The sequence below is a fragment of the Emydura macquarii genome, unplaced genomic scaffold (genome assembly GCF_026122565.2).
Source record: "Emydura macquarii macquarii isolate MOO-44397 ecotype Brisbane River unplaced genomic scaffold, CSIRO-AGI_Emac_v2 contig_3692, whole genome shotgun sequence".
In the NCBI taxonomy this organism is placed as follows: domain Eukaryota; kingdom Metazoa; phylum Chordata; order Testudines; family Chelidae; genus Emydura; species Emydura macquarii.
Window position 1 is genome coordinate 12,220,598 of NW_027133829.1, and position 17,870 is coordinate 12,238,467.

Consider the following 17,870-nt stretch of genomic DNA (forward strand, 5'->3'; position numbering starts at 1 on the left):
GGCCTGAGTACAGAACCCTATTGGACTCCTACATAGAGGAAAAAAGGGAAGAACCTGAAAGGAGACATTCAAAGACTGGGCCGAAAGGTAGGAAACCAAAGTGCACAGGGCCACGAAAGCCAATGGAAGAGGAAATGCCAAGGAGGAGGAGGAAATTTGGTTCTTGCCCATCGATGGAGTGACAGGCCAGTAAGCCGAACTTCAGTACCAGCCAAAGTGGTTGAAACTGTAGTGAAGTCCAATATTATCAGATGCATGGATGATCACAGTATGATGGGGCAGAGTCTATACAGGAGTGTGAAGTGTCACTAATCTATTCGAATGCTTTGTGGTGGTCAACAAACATATGGACAAGAGCGATCCAGTGGATACAATGTACTTGGAACTTTGATAGAATCTTTGACAAGGTCTCTCACCAAAAGCTCTCGAGCAAATTATTCAGACATGGGATAAGAAGGAAGGTCCTCTCATAGATCAGGGACTGCTTAAAAAGGTAGGAAACAAAGGGTAAGAATAAATGGTCAGTTTTCACAATGGAAAGAAGTAAGTGGGAGGATCCCCCAAAGATCTGGACTGGGACCAGTGCTGTTCAAATATTCATAAATCGTCTGAAAAAAGGGGGTAAAACAGTGAAGTGGCAAAGTTTGCTGATCATACTAAATTACTCACGATAGAAAACCTAAAGCAGACTGCGAAGAGTTACAAAGGGATCCCACAGAACTGGGTGTCTGGACAGCAAAATGGCAAATGAAATTCAATGTTGATAAGTGCAAAGTAAGGAACACTGGAAAACATAATCCCAACTATTCATACAAAATGATGGGGTCTTAATTAGCTGTTACCACTCAAGAAAGATCCTGGAGTCACTGTGGATAGTTCTCTGAAAATACCTGCTCAATGTGCAGAGGCAGTAAAAAAGCTAACAGAACATTAGGGAAGGGATAGATAATAAGATAGAAAATATAATGCCACTATATAAATCCATGGTACACCGACACCTTGAATCGTGTGCGCAGTACTGGTCACTACATCGCAAAGAGGGGAAAAAAAAGGAAAAGTTATTAGAATTGGAAAATGTATAGAGAAGAGAAACAAAAATTATGAGGGGTGTCAAACAGCTTCTATATGAAGAGAGATTAAAAAGACTGGGACCTTTCAGCCTGCAAAAGAGATGACTAAAGAGGGATATGGTAGAGGTCTGTAAAATTGTGAATGGTTTGGAGAAAGTGAATAAGGAAGCATAATTTACTTCTTCAACTAACACAGGAACCAGGGACCATCCAATGAAATTAATAGGCAGCAGGTTTAAAACAAACAAAAGGAAGTACTTCACACAATGCACAGTCAACCTGTGGAACTCATTGACAGAGGATACTGTGAAGGCCAAAAGTATAATTGGATTCAGAAAAGAATTAGATAGGTCCATTGATGGCTATTATCCAAAATGGTCAGGGAAACAACACAAAGCTCCAGGTGTCTCTAAACCTCTGACTGCCAGAATCTGGGATTGGACGACAGGGGATGGATCACTCAATAAATTGCCCTGTTCTGTTCATTCTCTCCAAAGCATCTGGCACCAGCCACTGTCTGAAAACAGGATTCTGGGCTAGATAGACCATTGGTCTGACCCCATATGGCTCTTCTTATGACTCCTAAACATAAAATCATAGAAGATTTGGGATGGAAGAGACCTCAGGAGGTCATCTAGTGCAACCCCCTGCTTAAAGCAGGAGCAACCCCAACTAAATCAACCCAGTCAGGGCTTTGTCAAGCCTGGCCCTAAAAACCTCTAAGGATGGAGATTCCACCACCTCCCCAGGTAACCCATTCCAGTGCTTCACCACCCTCCTAGGGAAAAAAAGTCTTTCTTAATATCAAACCTAGACCAACCCCACTGCAACTTGAGACCATTGCTCCTTGTTCTGTCATCTGCCACCACTGAGAACAGCCTAGCTCCATCCTCCTTGGAACCCCCTTTCAGGTAGTTAAAGGCTGCTATCAAATCCCCCCTCATTCTTCTCTTCTGCAGACTAAACAAGCCCAGTTCCCTCAGCCTCTCCTCATAAGTCTTGTGCTCCAGCCCCCCTATCATTTTTGTTGTTCTCCGCTGCACTCTCTCCAACTTGTCCACATCCTTCCTCTAGTGAGGGGCCCAAAACTGGACACAATACTCCAGATGCAGCCTCACCAATGCCGAATAGAGGGGAATAATCACTTCCTGCGATCTGCTGGCAATGCTCCTACTAATGCAGCCCAATATGCCATTAGCCTTCTTGGCAATCAGGGCACACTGCTGACTCATATCCAGCTTTTTATCCGCTGTAACCCCCAGGTCCTTTTCTGCAGAACTGCTGCCTCGCCCATTGGTCCCCAGTCTGTAGCTGTGCATGGGATTCTTTAGTCTTATGTGCAGGACTCTGCACTTGTCCTTGTTGAACCCCATCCTCCAGATCATTAATGAATATGTCGAACAAAACCAGCCCCAGCACCAACCCCTGGGGCACTCTGCTTGATACCAGCTGCCAACTAGACATCGAGCCGTTGATCACTAACCATTGAGCCCTATGATATAGCCAGCTTTCTATGCACCGTATAGTCCATTCATCCAACCCATACTTCTGTGACTTGCTGGCAAAAATACTGTGGTAGACTGTATCAAAAGCTTTGCTGAATTCAAGCTATATCATGTCCACTGCTTTCCCCACATCCACAGAGCCATTCACCTCATCAGAGAAGGCGGTCAGGTTGGTCAGACATCTCCCTGTATGCTATCTCAGAGATCACTGCAGTTAGCAGATGGTCTACGACTACTGACACATTGGGGAGGTAGGTTAGTGGATCACTGCTGGAAGTTGTATTTGAGTCCAATCAATCAGGGCACGGAGCATTTTGCAAGTCCTAGGCCATGGCTGCGAGAGTGGAGAAGCGTCCTTCCCCTTCCATCCCTGCAGTCACACAGCAGCGTGAGGGCTCACAGCTTAATAAATGCTGGCTGCCTCGGCTCAGAAACAGACAGACTTTTCATGCTGGGAGGAGTTCTCCTTCACCAGTCGGATTCCAGCTGAGTCGGCCATGTTAAATGAAAACCAAACCAGGTCTGGGGGAAATGATTCATCCTCGCCTCCTGAGGTTTGACAGGTATTTCACACAGTGTCTTGAGAACTGGACCTGCAACAGGGGCCGGTAAGGCCACAGCAGGCAGTACAGGAGGCCTGTTACCCTTTCCATGTGTGCAGAGAAAGCAGATAGTCTGGAAAAAGAACAGAAGCAGTCCTTGGGCCCAGGGAGCAGCCAGTGTTTGGGAGAGGGACGATATAGGGTCATCCCAGACCATTGTTCTTTTAAGAGCCTGGGACTAGGGGTGGATCCACAAAGGGACTGAGGCATTGCAATGCCGAGCTGTTCGGCACCTAGAAAATCCCAGACCAGCACGGTGATCCACAAAGCGGAGCGAGGCAGCTAGGCTCCTTCTCGAACGCATGGGGAGCGACGGCGCCTGCCGTGCGCTCCACAAAAGCCAGCACAGATCTGTGTGCTAAGCACCGCCTCCTCTCGGAGAGGGGCGCCTACGTCCAGGCTGCAGAGTAGCACCTAACTCTGCTAGCGATCCACGAAGGGGAACCTGCCACCGGGAGTCAGGCAGCTGAGGCGGCCACGGTGTTCCCTGCAGGAAGGAGTCAGGCGCCTGACTTCCTCCACACAAAACAGCTGACAGAGGCAGCGATGCTGCCACCCACCTTGTATCTTCTAGTTCAGTGGTTAGAGCCGTCACTGGGGGGGTGGGGGGGTGGGAGAAAGGATTTGAATATTCTCTGAGCACCCATCCCCCCCAGGCCCTTGAGTTTTTATAGCATGTTGGGGGGGGCCTCAGAAAGAAAAAGGTTGAGAACCCCTAATCTAACCCGACCTCCTGTCTAACACAGGCCAGAGAAGCTCCCACAGTAATTCCTAGAGCAGAGCTTTTCAGAAAGCATCCAGTCTGGATTTAAAAATTGTCAGCGATGTAAAATCCGCCACGAGCTTTGGTCAATTGTTCCAGATGTCAACGATCCTCACCATTAAAACATTCTCCTCATTTCAGTCTGAATTTGTCTAGCTTCAGCTTCCAGCCACTGGATCCTGGTGCAGCTGGGACTGAGCAGTTGAGGCAGGAACCCGAGGAGCAGCCCAGCCCGAACGTTATCCAATTGTTATCCAATTCCTCGTTACAAAAAGCTAAAGCTCAGGAAGGGGGCGAGGTTTTAACCCTACAGAATGTGAGAAAGGCACCTTCTCAGAGACCCCATCCCAGGCCCGACATGCCCTGACAGTGGTTTATTATAATCCATACATATAAAAATAGCCATCTAGCATTCTAGCCACACACAAACCAATGTCAGCTAGTGATTAAAATGAAAAACATGCCTCAGCTTCCCACACAGCCTGAGCAGACAGACAGCCATTGCAACACACCCTGACGGTCAGCAGGGTCAGGATATTTTGGACCATGCATGGTTGGGAGTGAATCCCAGAGCCAAGGGGTCCTCACAGAGAATGACTCGCCAGCAGCTTCCTCTCAATCTGATCTCTGCAGTTGACATTTGTGGTAATGAGATGCCCAGAACGATACACAAAAGAGTCTGACTGTGACCTCACTGCATCCCTTTCCCTGGTGCTGGATGTGGGGCCTCTGCACGCACAGCCATAATGCATTGCAAGTACATACCCTTGTCTGACGTCTCCTGTCAATCCTCAGGACTGCCATCATTTTCCAGGGATCTGACCTGCTTACCCTTACCTATATGTGTGGATCCCCAGCCCCTTCCAGGAGAAGGTACGTCAAGGGGGTCGGGCCATACAGGATCAGTTATGGGAGATTAAAGGGTTCCCTAGCCAAAGACGAGAACCTCTGCAGACGGCAGGACTGCTACTTTGTCAGAAGGCATCTACACAGCTTATTGGATTCTGCCCCATTTTTGCCGATCAGCATTTTTAAAAAGTTATCCCACAGCTGAATCCGTTTCCCCCACCCAGAGATTCTAGCCAGAGTGCGTCCAGGAGCCTCCTCTCTTGCTCTCCTCCCACCCCCCCATTGCACACGTGCATAAACAGCCACATCGTCATACGGGACAAGTGAAGACTGAATCTTCGGGGTAAAAACCAGATGTTTCCCAATCTTCCTTACACAGTTACATTTTATATATGGCTCTTCACTGGATTTATAGCCAATGAAGGGATGTTACGACACTCACTCACGGAGGGGGTGGATGATAAACACTGGAAAGGAAGAGGCAGACAAGGCAAAGAGAAGCTATCCAGAGGGCTGCAATTGGAGAAGCATGACGAATGGGTAGCACTCTTTCAGAGGGCTCCAACAGAAAGGCAGATTGCCTGGCTGGGAGTGATTGTCCACAGCTGCAGCATCACACAAAGACCATCTGGTATTTCTTAAACGTGCTTTCCCCAGGTGATCTGATTCTTGGAATGCCCCAGCAGAGAGAAGAAATAGAGGGACAGAGTCTGGGCCTTATTTCCAACATCCCCCTAATTAGTTAATGGAATCGTATATGAATCCGTTTCAGTTTCTCCTCTGAATCCACTGCTCTGGCTGCCTTTTCAACAGAAATCTGTCATTTTACGTTTCATTCCTAATGGTTTTTGTTCGTCTGTTTTAAGCGATTCAGTAACTGCCCTTCTGAGCACAGTGGCCCCACAGTGCTGACAGGTCATAAATGTCCCAGATTTCCAGGTCAACTTCCCTTCGAATGTCACTCAACTTCGGTCTTCCCAGGCCACTTTCAGCCATAGCCTCAGGGACTTACAGACTCATAGGAAGGGACCAATGTGATCATCCAGTCTGACCTCCTGCACAACGCAGGCCACGGAACCTCACCCACCCACTCCTGTAATAGACCCTGGCCTATGACTGTGTTATTAAAGTCCTCAGATCATGGTTTAGAGACTTTAAGGTACAGAGAACTTGTGCTCCTGGGTCCTAGTCAGCGTGTCACAATGCAGACAATCCTGAGATCCAGTCTGAAACTGGCATGTCAGATCTGAGAGCTTCTGAAAGAGCAGAGCGTGGAATACATGCGAGTTGTCGATCAGGAATCTAATGTCCAGGATTAGCATCTTCTTCTCGAGGACGTTCTTTTAGGGTTTTCCAGACTAATTACTCCAGATCCTCAGAACAGTCTTGTGACAGAGAACCTTGCCATCTCACTAGCACAAAGGTAGTCAGTGTGGCTCAGAGATTACCAATGAGATTGTCCTCTTACTGAATTAGTAGAATCAGAATCAAGCCAATGAAGAAAGGAACAACGGAAAGCTGCAAATAATAAATGAACAGATGGAAAATGGTTTAGCGTCAGTAGAAGGAGAACAAATCCTTGGAATCAAACTGTGTTCCCACCAGCAGGCAGTGCCCCACAGCGCAGCAGAGCTGAGAAGGAAGCCCCATCGTCCAAACTGAAAGATTATCCAGATCACTCCTGCCAAACCAAACTCACCAACTGTTGCTTCCTCCCTTTCTTTTCTGTTTTTTACTATGCAACATGCCCAGCCATAAAACATGGCTGTCAGACATTTATCCCTCAGGCCACAGATGAGGGAACGAGCACCACATACACAGACTCACTGGGCTCCCCAGGAGGTTTCAAGCAGAAAATGAAAATTGTTCTTGCTATTTTTCCACAGTGAGGTTGGTTGCTACCACATGAGAACGCACTGGGACATGGCTTTAGAACAACTGTCACCACTCCTGGAGCAAGTGACAGCTACCAAAGGCCTGTGTGTTCTGGAAGTGACTGTGCAATACCCAAACCAGCAGCAGCCATTCACATCTCTGAAGCCCAAAAGAAAAGTAAAATCTGCAAGTCCGGCATAAGCATCTTCAGTCATGGCCTCGGTGCAGAGCTGATCTCTGCAAACATCACTGAAACGAGTGCATCCAGCTTTCCATAAACTCTCGCTACATGGAGCATCTCCTACTGCCATTCCCTCGTCAGTGGGTACGGCCTGGTATGGTCATGCATTCTTTACTGCAAGGTTCTGACACACAAACCCATTAAAAAGAGAACATTTTATTCTGACTGCTGCTAGGAACAATGCTTCTCCTCTGGAAAATACAGACAAGCATGAGGAGGCAGCCACGAGCTGCGGCACGCTACATGTGCACACAGCATCACGAATGCACCTCAATCCTGACCTGCACCAGTCTCTGTTCTTCTAGACTTCTCCTGAGCAGAGATAACCAATCATGCGAAACTAAGTAATGTTCTACATCTAGACAGAACATGTATTTATATTCACTGCCTAAGCACAGTATTTATACTGTAGCACAATCCCCAAAACCATTTCTTTTAAACGTTCATGTCAGTGAGTTCATGCATTGGGCCCTCTCAGACTGTCCCCGCTGAACTGTATTTGCTGTATAAATGATAGTGAATTTGTGCTGCACCATGTTTGCTCAGACCCAGTAGCGACTGATATCCTCTGAAGAGGTATCAAAGTGCTAGTGGTACCTGGGCGAGGTTCTGAACTGGCTGCAAGCAAGGGGTTTGTGCACTCAGCTGAAAAGGCTCAACCCCTTTGTAGGATAAGAGGAATCCTTTGGGATGGCGCAACCACAGCAGACAGGCTCCCAAACACAAATCCTGGGAAAGGTAATGCCGGTGCGGGCCATGGCACAGGGCAGGGAACTTAGCTTCTCAGCATCCTGTCAAGTGCGGTGTGTATCCATGGGACGGCATAACATTTTCTAGTGATCATTAAAAACGTGTAACAAATGACAATGGAGTGAAAGGAATGTTACCACGTCCAGCACGCTAACCACCACTCCTACGGAAAGCTCAGGCAGACTGTAAATGGGCCCCCCATGTCAGGAATGTGATCTAGCCCAGACCCCTTGCCCCAGTTGGGCCAGGGAAGGGCTGCGTTGCTGAGGAACTACAGTTTGGTGGACATACGCTGGAGATTTCATGAAACAAGCGGTAAATCTCCCTTAGCGTTTCTAACAGGTTTAGACGATCATTGTATGTGTGACAGAGGCGAGCTGCAGCAGCCTGGTCCCTTGAGCTGCTGCAGCACAGAGAAGGCTGTAGGCTTAATTAGAGCCAATCAACATATTTCTAGCTGGGATTTCTGACACTTGGTGCTAATTGAACAATTGGCTCAGGAACTGGGAGGAACAGGAAGCAAGGGTAGGCTCTGAGGGTGAGCTGGGTGGAGGAGAGAAGGCTCCTCCGGCTCTATCCATGTGGTGTGTCCTGCCCTTTGCAAAGCCAGAGGGATAAAGGTACATGTGGTGGGAAAACAACAGACTGTGTTTGCAACTGACCGACCAGACAACCAGGCTAGGCAGCACTGCTCACCGGGAAGCTGACGCAGCACTCTGTGACATACAACACACCAGGCATTGCTCCTAACACGACCAGTCTGTTTTGGACCTCTTGTAACAGATGAACTAGCCACTGGACTGGAAATTGATGGTTGCCTAGGGAGTGGTGATCATAATCCGATTACTCAGTATGGACAGAGGAAAGTCCCAACCGGTTTGTATACGTACGAAGTGCTTCAAAAAGGCTAATTGCCCAAAGATGAGGAAAATTATGAGCGAAATTGATTGGGAGGAAAAACTCCATCCTGAGCCAGTGGCAAAGTGAAGGCAGGAAATAGAAATACAAATGAAATATAGAACAAATGCAAAAAGGGGTAAGTGGATAGCAATCAATATAAATCAGAAGTTCTACGTGCCGAAAATTGATAAGGAAAGCCAAGGAAATCAGAGAAAAATCCACAGCTGGTAGGGTTAATGGGTTAAGGACGATAAGAGGGTTTTTTGGGGAACAAAAGGAATCCTAGAAATGGTATCGGCTTATTACTAGATGGTGATGGTAAAATTGTTACTGACGCAGAAAAGGCAGAAGTGTCCAGTTAACATTTTGGTTCTAGATTTGGATAGAAATAGGATGCGGTACTCATGTCTACAGTGGGATAGTGAAGTACTGGGGAGGATGTCAGAGAGCATCTATCAGGGATATAAACATTTTTAAATCAGCAGGCCCAGATAATTTGTACCTACGAGTCCTAGTAGAGGGGGCTGAGGAGCTCTCTGGCCCCCAGATACTTTCCAATACAACTTGGACTGCCAGGGAAATTAGAGCAGACTGGCAAAAGCGCTGCTGTTGTGCTAATACTCAAAAAGAGCAAGCAGGATCCTCCAGTAATTACACCCACTTAACCTGACATCAGTCGTGAGCAGAGGAACGGTTAAGATGACATGGGATTCAACTGATAAACGATGGGGCTATAATTAATGTCAGTCAACATGGATTTATGGAAAATAGCTCTCCTCAAAAACACCTGATTTCATTCGTGAATAGTATTTTTAGTCTGGTTGATAAAGGTAACTGTGTAAATCTTAGACTTGACTTTAATTTTAACTTAGACTTTAGTGAGGCATTTGACAGAATATCAAATGACATTCTGATTTGGACTCCACAATATCAGTAGAGTACACGTTCAATGGATTAACAATAGACTGGCAGATCTCAAAGTGGCCATCAATGGGGAATCATCATCAAAGGGGGGGGATTTCCAGTGTGGTTCCCTAGGGGTCGGTACCACGCCCGACTCTACTCATCTTTTTCACCAATGGCCTGGAAACAAACATAAAATCACTGTTGATAAAATGTGTAGATGACACAAAGACTGGCGTAGTGATAAATGGTGATGAGGGCAGGGCAGGGCAGACATACGAAGCAATCTGGGTCACTTGGTAATCTGCCCATTCAAAACATACGTGTTTAATTCAGCCAAATGCAAGGCCACATGTCTAGGAAGAAGCGTGGGACATGCCCACAGAATGGGGGTTGTTCTCCTAGAAAGCAGTGACTCTGAAAAAGATGTAAGGGTCTCAATGGACATAAGCTCCCAGTGCCATGCAACAGCAAACAGCAAACGCACTCTCTGGCTGTAGAACAGGGGATTAGTGAGGAGGAACCGGGATGTGATTCTCTCTCTAGATGTGGTTTTGGCAAGACTGATACTGGAGAATGGAGCTCAGTTCTGGTGTCCGCATTCGAAAAAGGATGTTGAAAAATTGGAGACGGGGCAAAAACAAGCCACCATAATGATTTGAGGGCTGGGGAAAATGTCTGACAGGGAAGACAAAGAACTTCCATCTGTGTAACTTGTCCACAAGCAGATGAAGAGTTGGTTTGATTGCAGCATCTACATCCCTTCATGGGGTGAACATAGCAGGGAGGAAAGGACTCTTTCATCCAGCAGAGAAAGGCAGCACAAGAACCAATGGCTGGGAGCTGAAGCCAGACATTCAGATCAGAAATGAGGCACAAATGTTTAATAGGGAGGGTGATTAACCATTGGAACAAACTGCCAAGGACAGTGGTGAAGTTTCTTGGTGTCTTCGTTTCCAGACTCGAGGCGTTTCGAAAGACACTTCAGTCAGACCCAAGTTTTGGGCTCAATACAGGGGTAACTGGGCAAAACGTAATGGCCGGTGATGCACAGATCAGACTATCTGGTCTAATAGTTGCCTGGGGACTTAAACTCTGTGAAATTCTCCCTTGTGGGGAAAGCGGTTGAGCAAGAGGCAACTGCAGGGAGAAGAAAACAACATGCAGGGCCCCTGGCTGCAACAAAATGGTGAATACCACCCGCAAAATGAGAACTCCGCCACGCCCTGGAAAACTGCAGCACACGCTAAGCGCCCCCCATGGTATCATACGCAAAGCTGGCCCCAGTGACCCCAGCAACTCTGACCTCCAGGCTGGCTAGCTGCATGGAGGCAGGAAACTGCACACCTGGAGAAAACCCCTGCTGGGACAGAACGCAGCCGCCTGTCTGCTCAGCAGCACGTGGCACCACGAGCACATCCCTCCGTGTCCTGCTCCGGACACCAGGCCCCTACAAATACAGTCCTGCTCAAGGTCCCTGCCCTGACATCAAAGCGTCCGGAGAGGCACCTCTCCTTCCAGAGCCTCCCCCTTCCACGGCAGCAGAATTCCACCAGAACCGCACATTGCTGGCCACAGAGGGAGGCTCATGACTGCGGAGACAGAACCATCCCAGACGCTGAGCCCAGGCCGTGGGCTCCCTGCCGAAGGAACGGGGGTGACTGCAGCCTCCCCGGGACCAGAGCTAAATACACAGTTCATCTCCTTAGTTTCGCCTTTCCCGCAATAAAGACTTCATGCAGACGCATTGTCCCCGTACACCTATTACTGCCCCACCCTTACGCGCATATCCCAGCCCCACGCACCCCACAACCCCACCAACATACCACAACCCCACACACCCCACAACCCCACCCCCCACGCGCATACCACAGCCCCACCCTTCACACAGCCCCCACCCCACATCCCCATATACCACATACTAGTGCTCTGCACATACTAGTGCCTTTCCCCACATCCACCCACCATTGCCCCCACACACACCCTCTACCACCACCACCACACACACACACACACCCCACAATCCCTACGCACACCAGCTGACACCACACACACCCCCCAGAAACTGACCAAGCCATTTCTCCTGCAAGCTGGGAAGGAAGAGGAAGTCTGCTATTGTTATTTCTATACTTAGATGCGGTGCTGGAAGCCATTCACCCTGGGCCAGAAAACACCAGAGAGCCGTTGTTATAGAAAGATGTATTTTGTGTGATGCCCAGTCATCAGTATTAATCACTGTGCCTTTTTAAGTCCTGCCTCCTCATCTCCTTGTGCTCTGTCCGCTCTGTCTCTCATTTAGCTTCTGAGCCGTCCCGTACAGCACCCAACAGACCAAGCCAGGGGAACATGCAGGAACATTTCTACGGGCAGCTTTAGCTGTAATGCTCAGAAGCAGGTTCTGCTTTTTCCAGAATGTGGCTTCCGCACGTCTGGCTGCCACAAGCTTGTAGACAGGCCACGTCCTGTCAAGTCACAATTTCCTAGTAGTGGCAGCCCCACAGGAGTGCCACAGGGTCCATCAGTTCCACGGACCTCTCACCTCCAAGGTGAGCAGGGAAGTTTTCATTTCATTTGTTAAAGGAACCAAGTAATGAAAACAGCATGAAGAGTCCAGACAGGCTGCGGATTCCCCTTTCTGGGCGCATGGCATGGACCCAAATCAGACCCATTCACTCTCCTACTGCCCAGCCGTGGCTCAGGCTCCAAGCCCTCATTTGTTCCTTAGAGAGGACCACGAAGTGGTGGAGGAATGATTCTTCACACTGTGGAAGGGGCTAAGAGGATGCCAAGCCCTCCCTTCCTGGGAGAGCGCCAGGCAAGGAATGCCAGCCTCCTGTTCCCCAATGCAGGCACACCGGGTCACCCCACCGTTCACAAGAAGCCCCCCATTGTATCAGTACAAACAGCAAAGGACACTCTCTTTCCTGGGACAGGGAAGGCCACGTTCTGCCCATGCCCCAGGGCAGCGTGTCACAGACCCACAGATTTGGTGCTACGGCCCCAGCTTTGGAACAGCCTCTGGGAGGCTGGCGTCAGTGAGCCAGACCTCTTGGGGTCCCACTCTTCCTCCAGGGTAAGCCAGGCAGCTTCACCACCTCCTTAGGCTGGACCTCTGGGCCTTCCGCCCCTCTGCGCCACCCTCGGAGCTCCGCTCAGCAAGCCCCACTGAGACAGACCCCGAGCTGTCTGGGCATGTAGATGCACTCCCCATCCCAACAGAGAGGCATCCATGCGTGTCTTTGGAGGTGATGGGGAAACAAAGGAACTTCCATACATACTGTGTTTCTGCTTTCCCACCAGGTGAGGGATGCCAACACGTTAGAATCATAAAATATTAGAATGGGAAGGGACCTCAGGAGTTCATCTAGTCCAACCCCCTGCTCAAAGCAGGATTAACTTCAGCTAAATCATCCCAGCCAGGGCTTTGTCAAGCCGGGCCTTAAAAACCTCTAAGGATGGAGATTCCACCACATCCCCATTCCAGTGCTTCACCACCCTCCTAGTGAAAACGTTTTTCCTAATATCCAACCTAGACCAACCCCACTGCAACTTGAGACCATGGCTCATAGTTCTGTCATCTGCCACCACTGAGAACAGCCTAGCTCCATCCTCCCTGGAACCCCCTTTCAGGTAGTTGAAGGCTGCTATCAAATCCCCCCTCATTCTTCTCTTCTGCAGACTAAACAAACCCAGTTCCCTCAGCCTCTCCTCATAGGTCATGTGCTCCAGCCCCCTAATCATTTTTGTTGCCCTCCGCTGGACTCTCTCCAATTTGTCCACATCCTTTCTGTAGTGGGGGGCCCAAAACTGGACACAATACTCCAAATGCAGCCTCACCAATGCCAAATAGAGGGGAATAATCACTTCCCTCCATCTGCTGGCAATGCTCCTACTAACGCAGCCCAATATGCTGTTAGCCTTCTTGGCAACCAGGGCTCACTGCTGACTCATATCCAGCTTCTCATCCACTGTAACCCCCATGTTCCATGGAAGTGAGATTTTTTTGTCCAAGGAGTCCCTGGTCATAGCATAGACGGTCCTCGACCAGTTCTGGAGATTGCGAGGCTGCATTTATGCTAAGGGGGGGGGACATAGGTGCAGGTGGCCTGCTTGGACCAAGCACGAGGGAACGGTTGTCTAGGCTAGGAGATCTGGAGGTAAGTAGGCCCTTGCGCTGATCAAATCCAGATGTGCTCTGATAAACTCTATAACTTTTGTAGGCGTTACAATGGACTCTTCTCGATTTCCCTGAAGTCCCAAAGAATGAAAAATCGTGAGGTGGAGGTGGCTGCTGCTTGCGCTTCCTGGCATGACTGAGCTGCGAGTAGCCAATCGTCCAGGCAGGGAAGTATTGGGCTGCCCTGTCGGAGAAGGAACACTCCCAGCTGGCTGCATGGAACTCAGTTTATGGACAAACGGCAGGCGACAGCAGATCACCCAGGAATTGAATTTGTGTGGGCAAGGAGCCCAGATCTCCTATATCCCTGCAAGAGTCCAGTCTGTATCCTCGCTCTCTGAGCCCTGCTTGATGTACCTTGCTCTTCACCAAGCCCCTAACAAAGACCTGCGCACAGCAAAGAACCGCCTCAAGCCAATTCTACGTGTTTGGATTGTGAAGGTAAGGAAAGTTCCTCCACAGCAGATGTCCGACCCCCGCAGCCCACTCCAAAAAGACAAAATCTATCACAGAGAAGGGAAATATTTACACACATTAGTCTAGCTCCAGTTAAATATTATGCTTAGCTGTCTGGAGTCTGTGTTCTCAGGCTATGTCTATGAAATCAAAGATTAAACTTCATAACAATTATGAAGCTGCACTGCTCAAATTCAAAGGGAGTTAAAGGCCATTACAATAGTTTTACTGCTGGTATTAAAATGAAATTACTCTGTCTTCTCCAGGACACCTGGAGCCAAAACCTTCTGAACTCTCTTATCAACACACGTGGAAAGGCTCTGAGCAGAACCGATAACCAGGCAGCACTTCGGCGCTGCGGGTTCTGTGAAAATATGTGAGCAATGCCTGAGAGCTCTTTGAAGAGCCTGGGAAGGAGGGAAGGAGGGAGAGTCTCTTTCAGGAAGATGTGTTTAGTGGAAAGTAAGCAAGTTGTCAGGGGAAAAGCTGACAATGTTGATTCCAACAGTTGTACTGGGAATAAACAGCCAAGCAGATGATGTTACTGAGAACAAGAAATGGCTCTGACAAGCCCCCTTAAATGCCGGGGTCTCGGGGATGGGGTGTGCTTCAGCCACACTCACAGCCTTGCGCCACAAGCCCAAGGGGCCAAACTCTCTGCCAGTGCCCAAGCCCCTTTGCATGGGGTCCCTTGTGCACCCCGTTCTGATACAGCCAGTGCCTCGGGGGGCAACCTGAGCTCACTACCAGCTCTGACACCTCCAGCCTGTGGGGGGATTCATGCTCCGTTTGGCCTAGAGGTTTAGGGCTGAGATTTGAAATAGCGACAAAGAGAGGTGTGTGATTTGGGTCTTTACAGCCCCTCGCTTTTTCTGGAGGAAGTTTGTTTTGCAAGGGAGGGGGCGTCCAGGCTGGGAACACACCAGGGGAAACAGACAGCACCAGTCTCTGCTCCCTTCTCTCTCCCACTCTCTACTGAAGCTCGACACCCACCATGGGGAGTCTGCCATCCCCACCACAGCCAGGTACCATCCTCAGCCACCACGTGGGGACACCTACCACCCCAACAGCTGCGTGGTCTCCTTCACCCTCCCCAGTAACAGGGTTGGTACCCTAGTTTGATTTCATTAATTCCCTGCTCCTTCTTGAAGTGTCTGTGGCTTGTTCTGCTGTGGTGATAAAGCGATCACTGTGGGCTGCTAGGATCCCTCTCCTTTGCTCCCCCACCCCCCGCTCCCCCCGGAGACCTGAGCCCTTTATAAGCACTTTTAGTGTCTGTCCATAACATGGCAACCCCTTCCGTCTCTCGAGGTTCTATTCCCTGGATAATGCAAACATTACCAGGAATGGAGCATTGTCTCAGCTCCGTCTGGGCCATTATCATTTTATATTTGCTCTTTAATATTTACTGGGTTCATGCAAAGTGCATGCTCTGAGGGGGAAAAAAATGAGCTGCAGCTGAGACTCCAAATTTAGTAATTGCTGCGGCCCCATCTGACATGGATAGTTAGCGGGGAGATCTCTACAACACTTCACTTCCACTGCAGCCTGCTTCGTGAGGTGGCCCCCTTGCACCAGACACCCTGGAGATGCCACCTACAAGAGTCTTCAAAGCCCCTCCATCACATTCAGCAAACACTCAACGTGTCAGGCACATTTACTCATGATGGTTCCCTAGCCCCTCCACAATACAGACTGCAGCTCTTTAGAGATAAACACCCGCTATTTGTCACACCTGAGCTGATCAGAGCAGAACGTTTGAAAAACGGAATGTACACGTCATTAGTTATCCTGCTTGTTTGCCTTCTCCTTGAGTTGTTCCCACCGAAATGCTTAAATGTAATGGAAAAGTTTGTCTTGGTCTTGGGTTTTGCACACACTGGTTTTGGAAAACTTTGGTGCCAGCCCACTGTGATCTAACAATCCTTCTTTAATTAAGGTGAGGAAAGACTGCCTCAGACTTGCCTGCCTGAAGCCAGGCAGATGCGAGTTTGCACAGTGCTGAGTGTCAGCTGGCTTTACAATACCTGCTAGCTAGCAAAGGACTAGCCCCAGCTCCTGGTGCCAGAGCCGACCTTCCAGCCTTACCTGTTAGCGTGAGGTTGCTGTATGTGTTTGAGAACTGCTCCTTTAACAAAACCAAGTGCATCTGAGCTGCCTTTTCTCGCTGCAGTTCCAACATGATGTCTGGGTGCTGGGCAATCTTACAGCCTTTCTGCTTATCCAGGGCAATATCACTGCGGACAATATCTAGAGGGAGAGGAAAGAGAAAAAGGGAGACGGACAAAGCTCAGCTTTCAGTTCCACCCAAAGGAACCAGACGCTTGACTCTGAACCAGCCAACACTACAACCAAACAAACATCACCTAGCCATGCAAACAACAAGCACAGGCTCAGCACCCCATGGGCCCATCCAGCACATTTACCTTCTCAGCTCAAACCCTGGACCCTCTGCAGACTCACTGCTTATCTCCCGCTAGAATCTCCAGCCACTCTCTCAATGCAGCAGCCTAGCCCCCAACCTCCTGGCAGTATATCACTCAAACGCCAATTATTGCCTTTCCTTCACTGGCAGGTTGTGTCTAAATTCTCCCAATGTTTATATCATGTCTCCTTGTTTCTGGTTTCTTTGCCAGCGATAACTACAGTGAGCTAGCTAAATGCCTCCCTGCGTAACACCACTGCTTTCCCGTACCACCAGAGAGGGATTTGGCTCAAAGTCTCTGCTCCAGCACTATTACTCCTCATTGCAACTTTCAAACCTTGGATTAAATCTGTATGGATCATGACCCTGGGAACAACTCCCTTTGCACCTCCCCGTTCCTGCTCCCCCAACAGCAAGAATGCGGAGCTGATGCTTAGTTAGCATTTAGCTTCTCTCCAGGTCAGTATTTCATGACTTCCCATAACACCCACACACAAAACTACCTGCCTGCTGTGGAGACTTGGAAGCAAAGGGAAAGGAAAAACAAGTAGAGAAAAATAAGCCATAGCTTCCCCTCTCTGCTTCTGGACAGGGGAGAAAAGTGAAAATGCAGGTCTCTGTGTGGACCACTTGCTGAGATTAGTTCATTCGGAAGGCACTCGGATACCCCAGGTTCAACCCACCTAGCTAGCTAGACATTACAATAAGCAAGGGACGTGGAGCATTCTCGCAGTGTTACAGAAGGTTGTGTTTTAACTCAGGCTATTTTTTATCTAATCAGATGCACATTCCTTTCCAAAAACAAAACCCTTTAGGACTGCACCTTTGGACCCAAATAGCTTGTGTTCTGATCCGCTATTTACTCTCCAATTCCAATGCAGCTTTACAGATTGCATACAGGAAGCACACCAGGCGATCGGAGCAGAGAGTCAGCGTTATATAGTGGTGTTGGCTCAGTGCCCTAGTGTTTCCGGTAGGATCATCGCATGCAGACTTTGCCCAGTTTGTAATGTGCGTGACTGCAGGCCTGGGAGAGCGGGTAACCATGCAACGTGGGGACATCTATTTTACTGGCATCTGGCCCAGTAGCACCCCGAGAGTGGCACTGATCGTCCCTGTCCAGCTGCAGACGAGCAAGGCGAGGGGTTGGCCGTCTATGCAGCAGCATGCCATCCTGCTCCGGGACCCTGTGGAGACCCTTCCATGGGTGGGGCTCAGAGTGCAGCAAGTTGGCTGGCTGCGGAGCACACCGTGGCCCTGCAACGTCCCCTGTGTCAGGAACGAAGGTGGAAAGGAGGGGGTCCGGATACTTCGGGGATCTGTCAATTTCCTGTGGCTCACTCCTCAGAAGTGA

The 17,870-nt window shown here is 49.1% G+C and overlaps 1 protein-coding gene across 1 annotated transcript in view; it reads right to left on the reverse strand.

Moving 5' to 3' along the window:
- The window catches only part of HPSE2 (heparanase 2 (inactive)), a 245,150-nt gene that overhangs the window by 206,583 nt on the left and 20,697 nt on the right, over positions 1-17,870 (reverse strand). Inside the window, exon 3 of the mRNA XM_067537226.1 lies at positions 16,180-16,341. Within this exon, the coding sequence (XP_067393327.1) occupies positions 16,180-16,341 (162 nt within the window). The remainder of the gene's footprint in view (positions 1-16,179; positions 16,342-17,870) is intronic.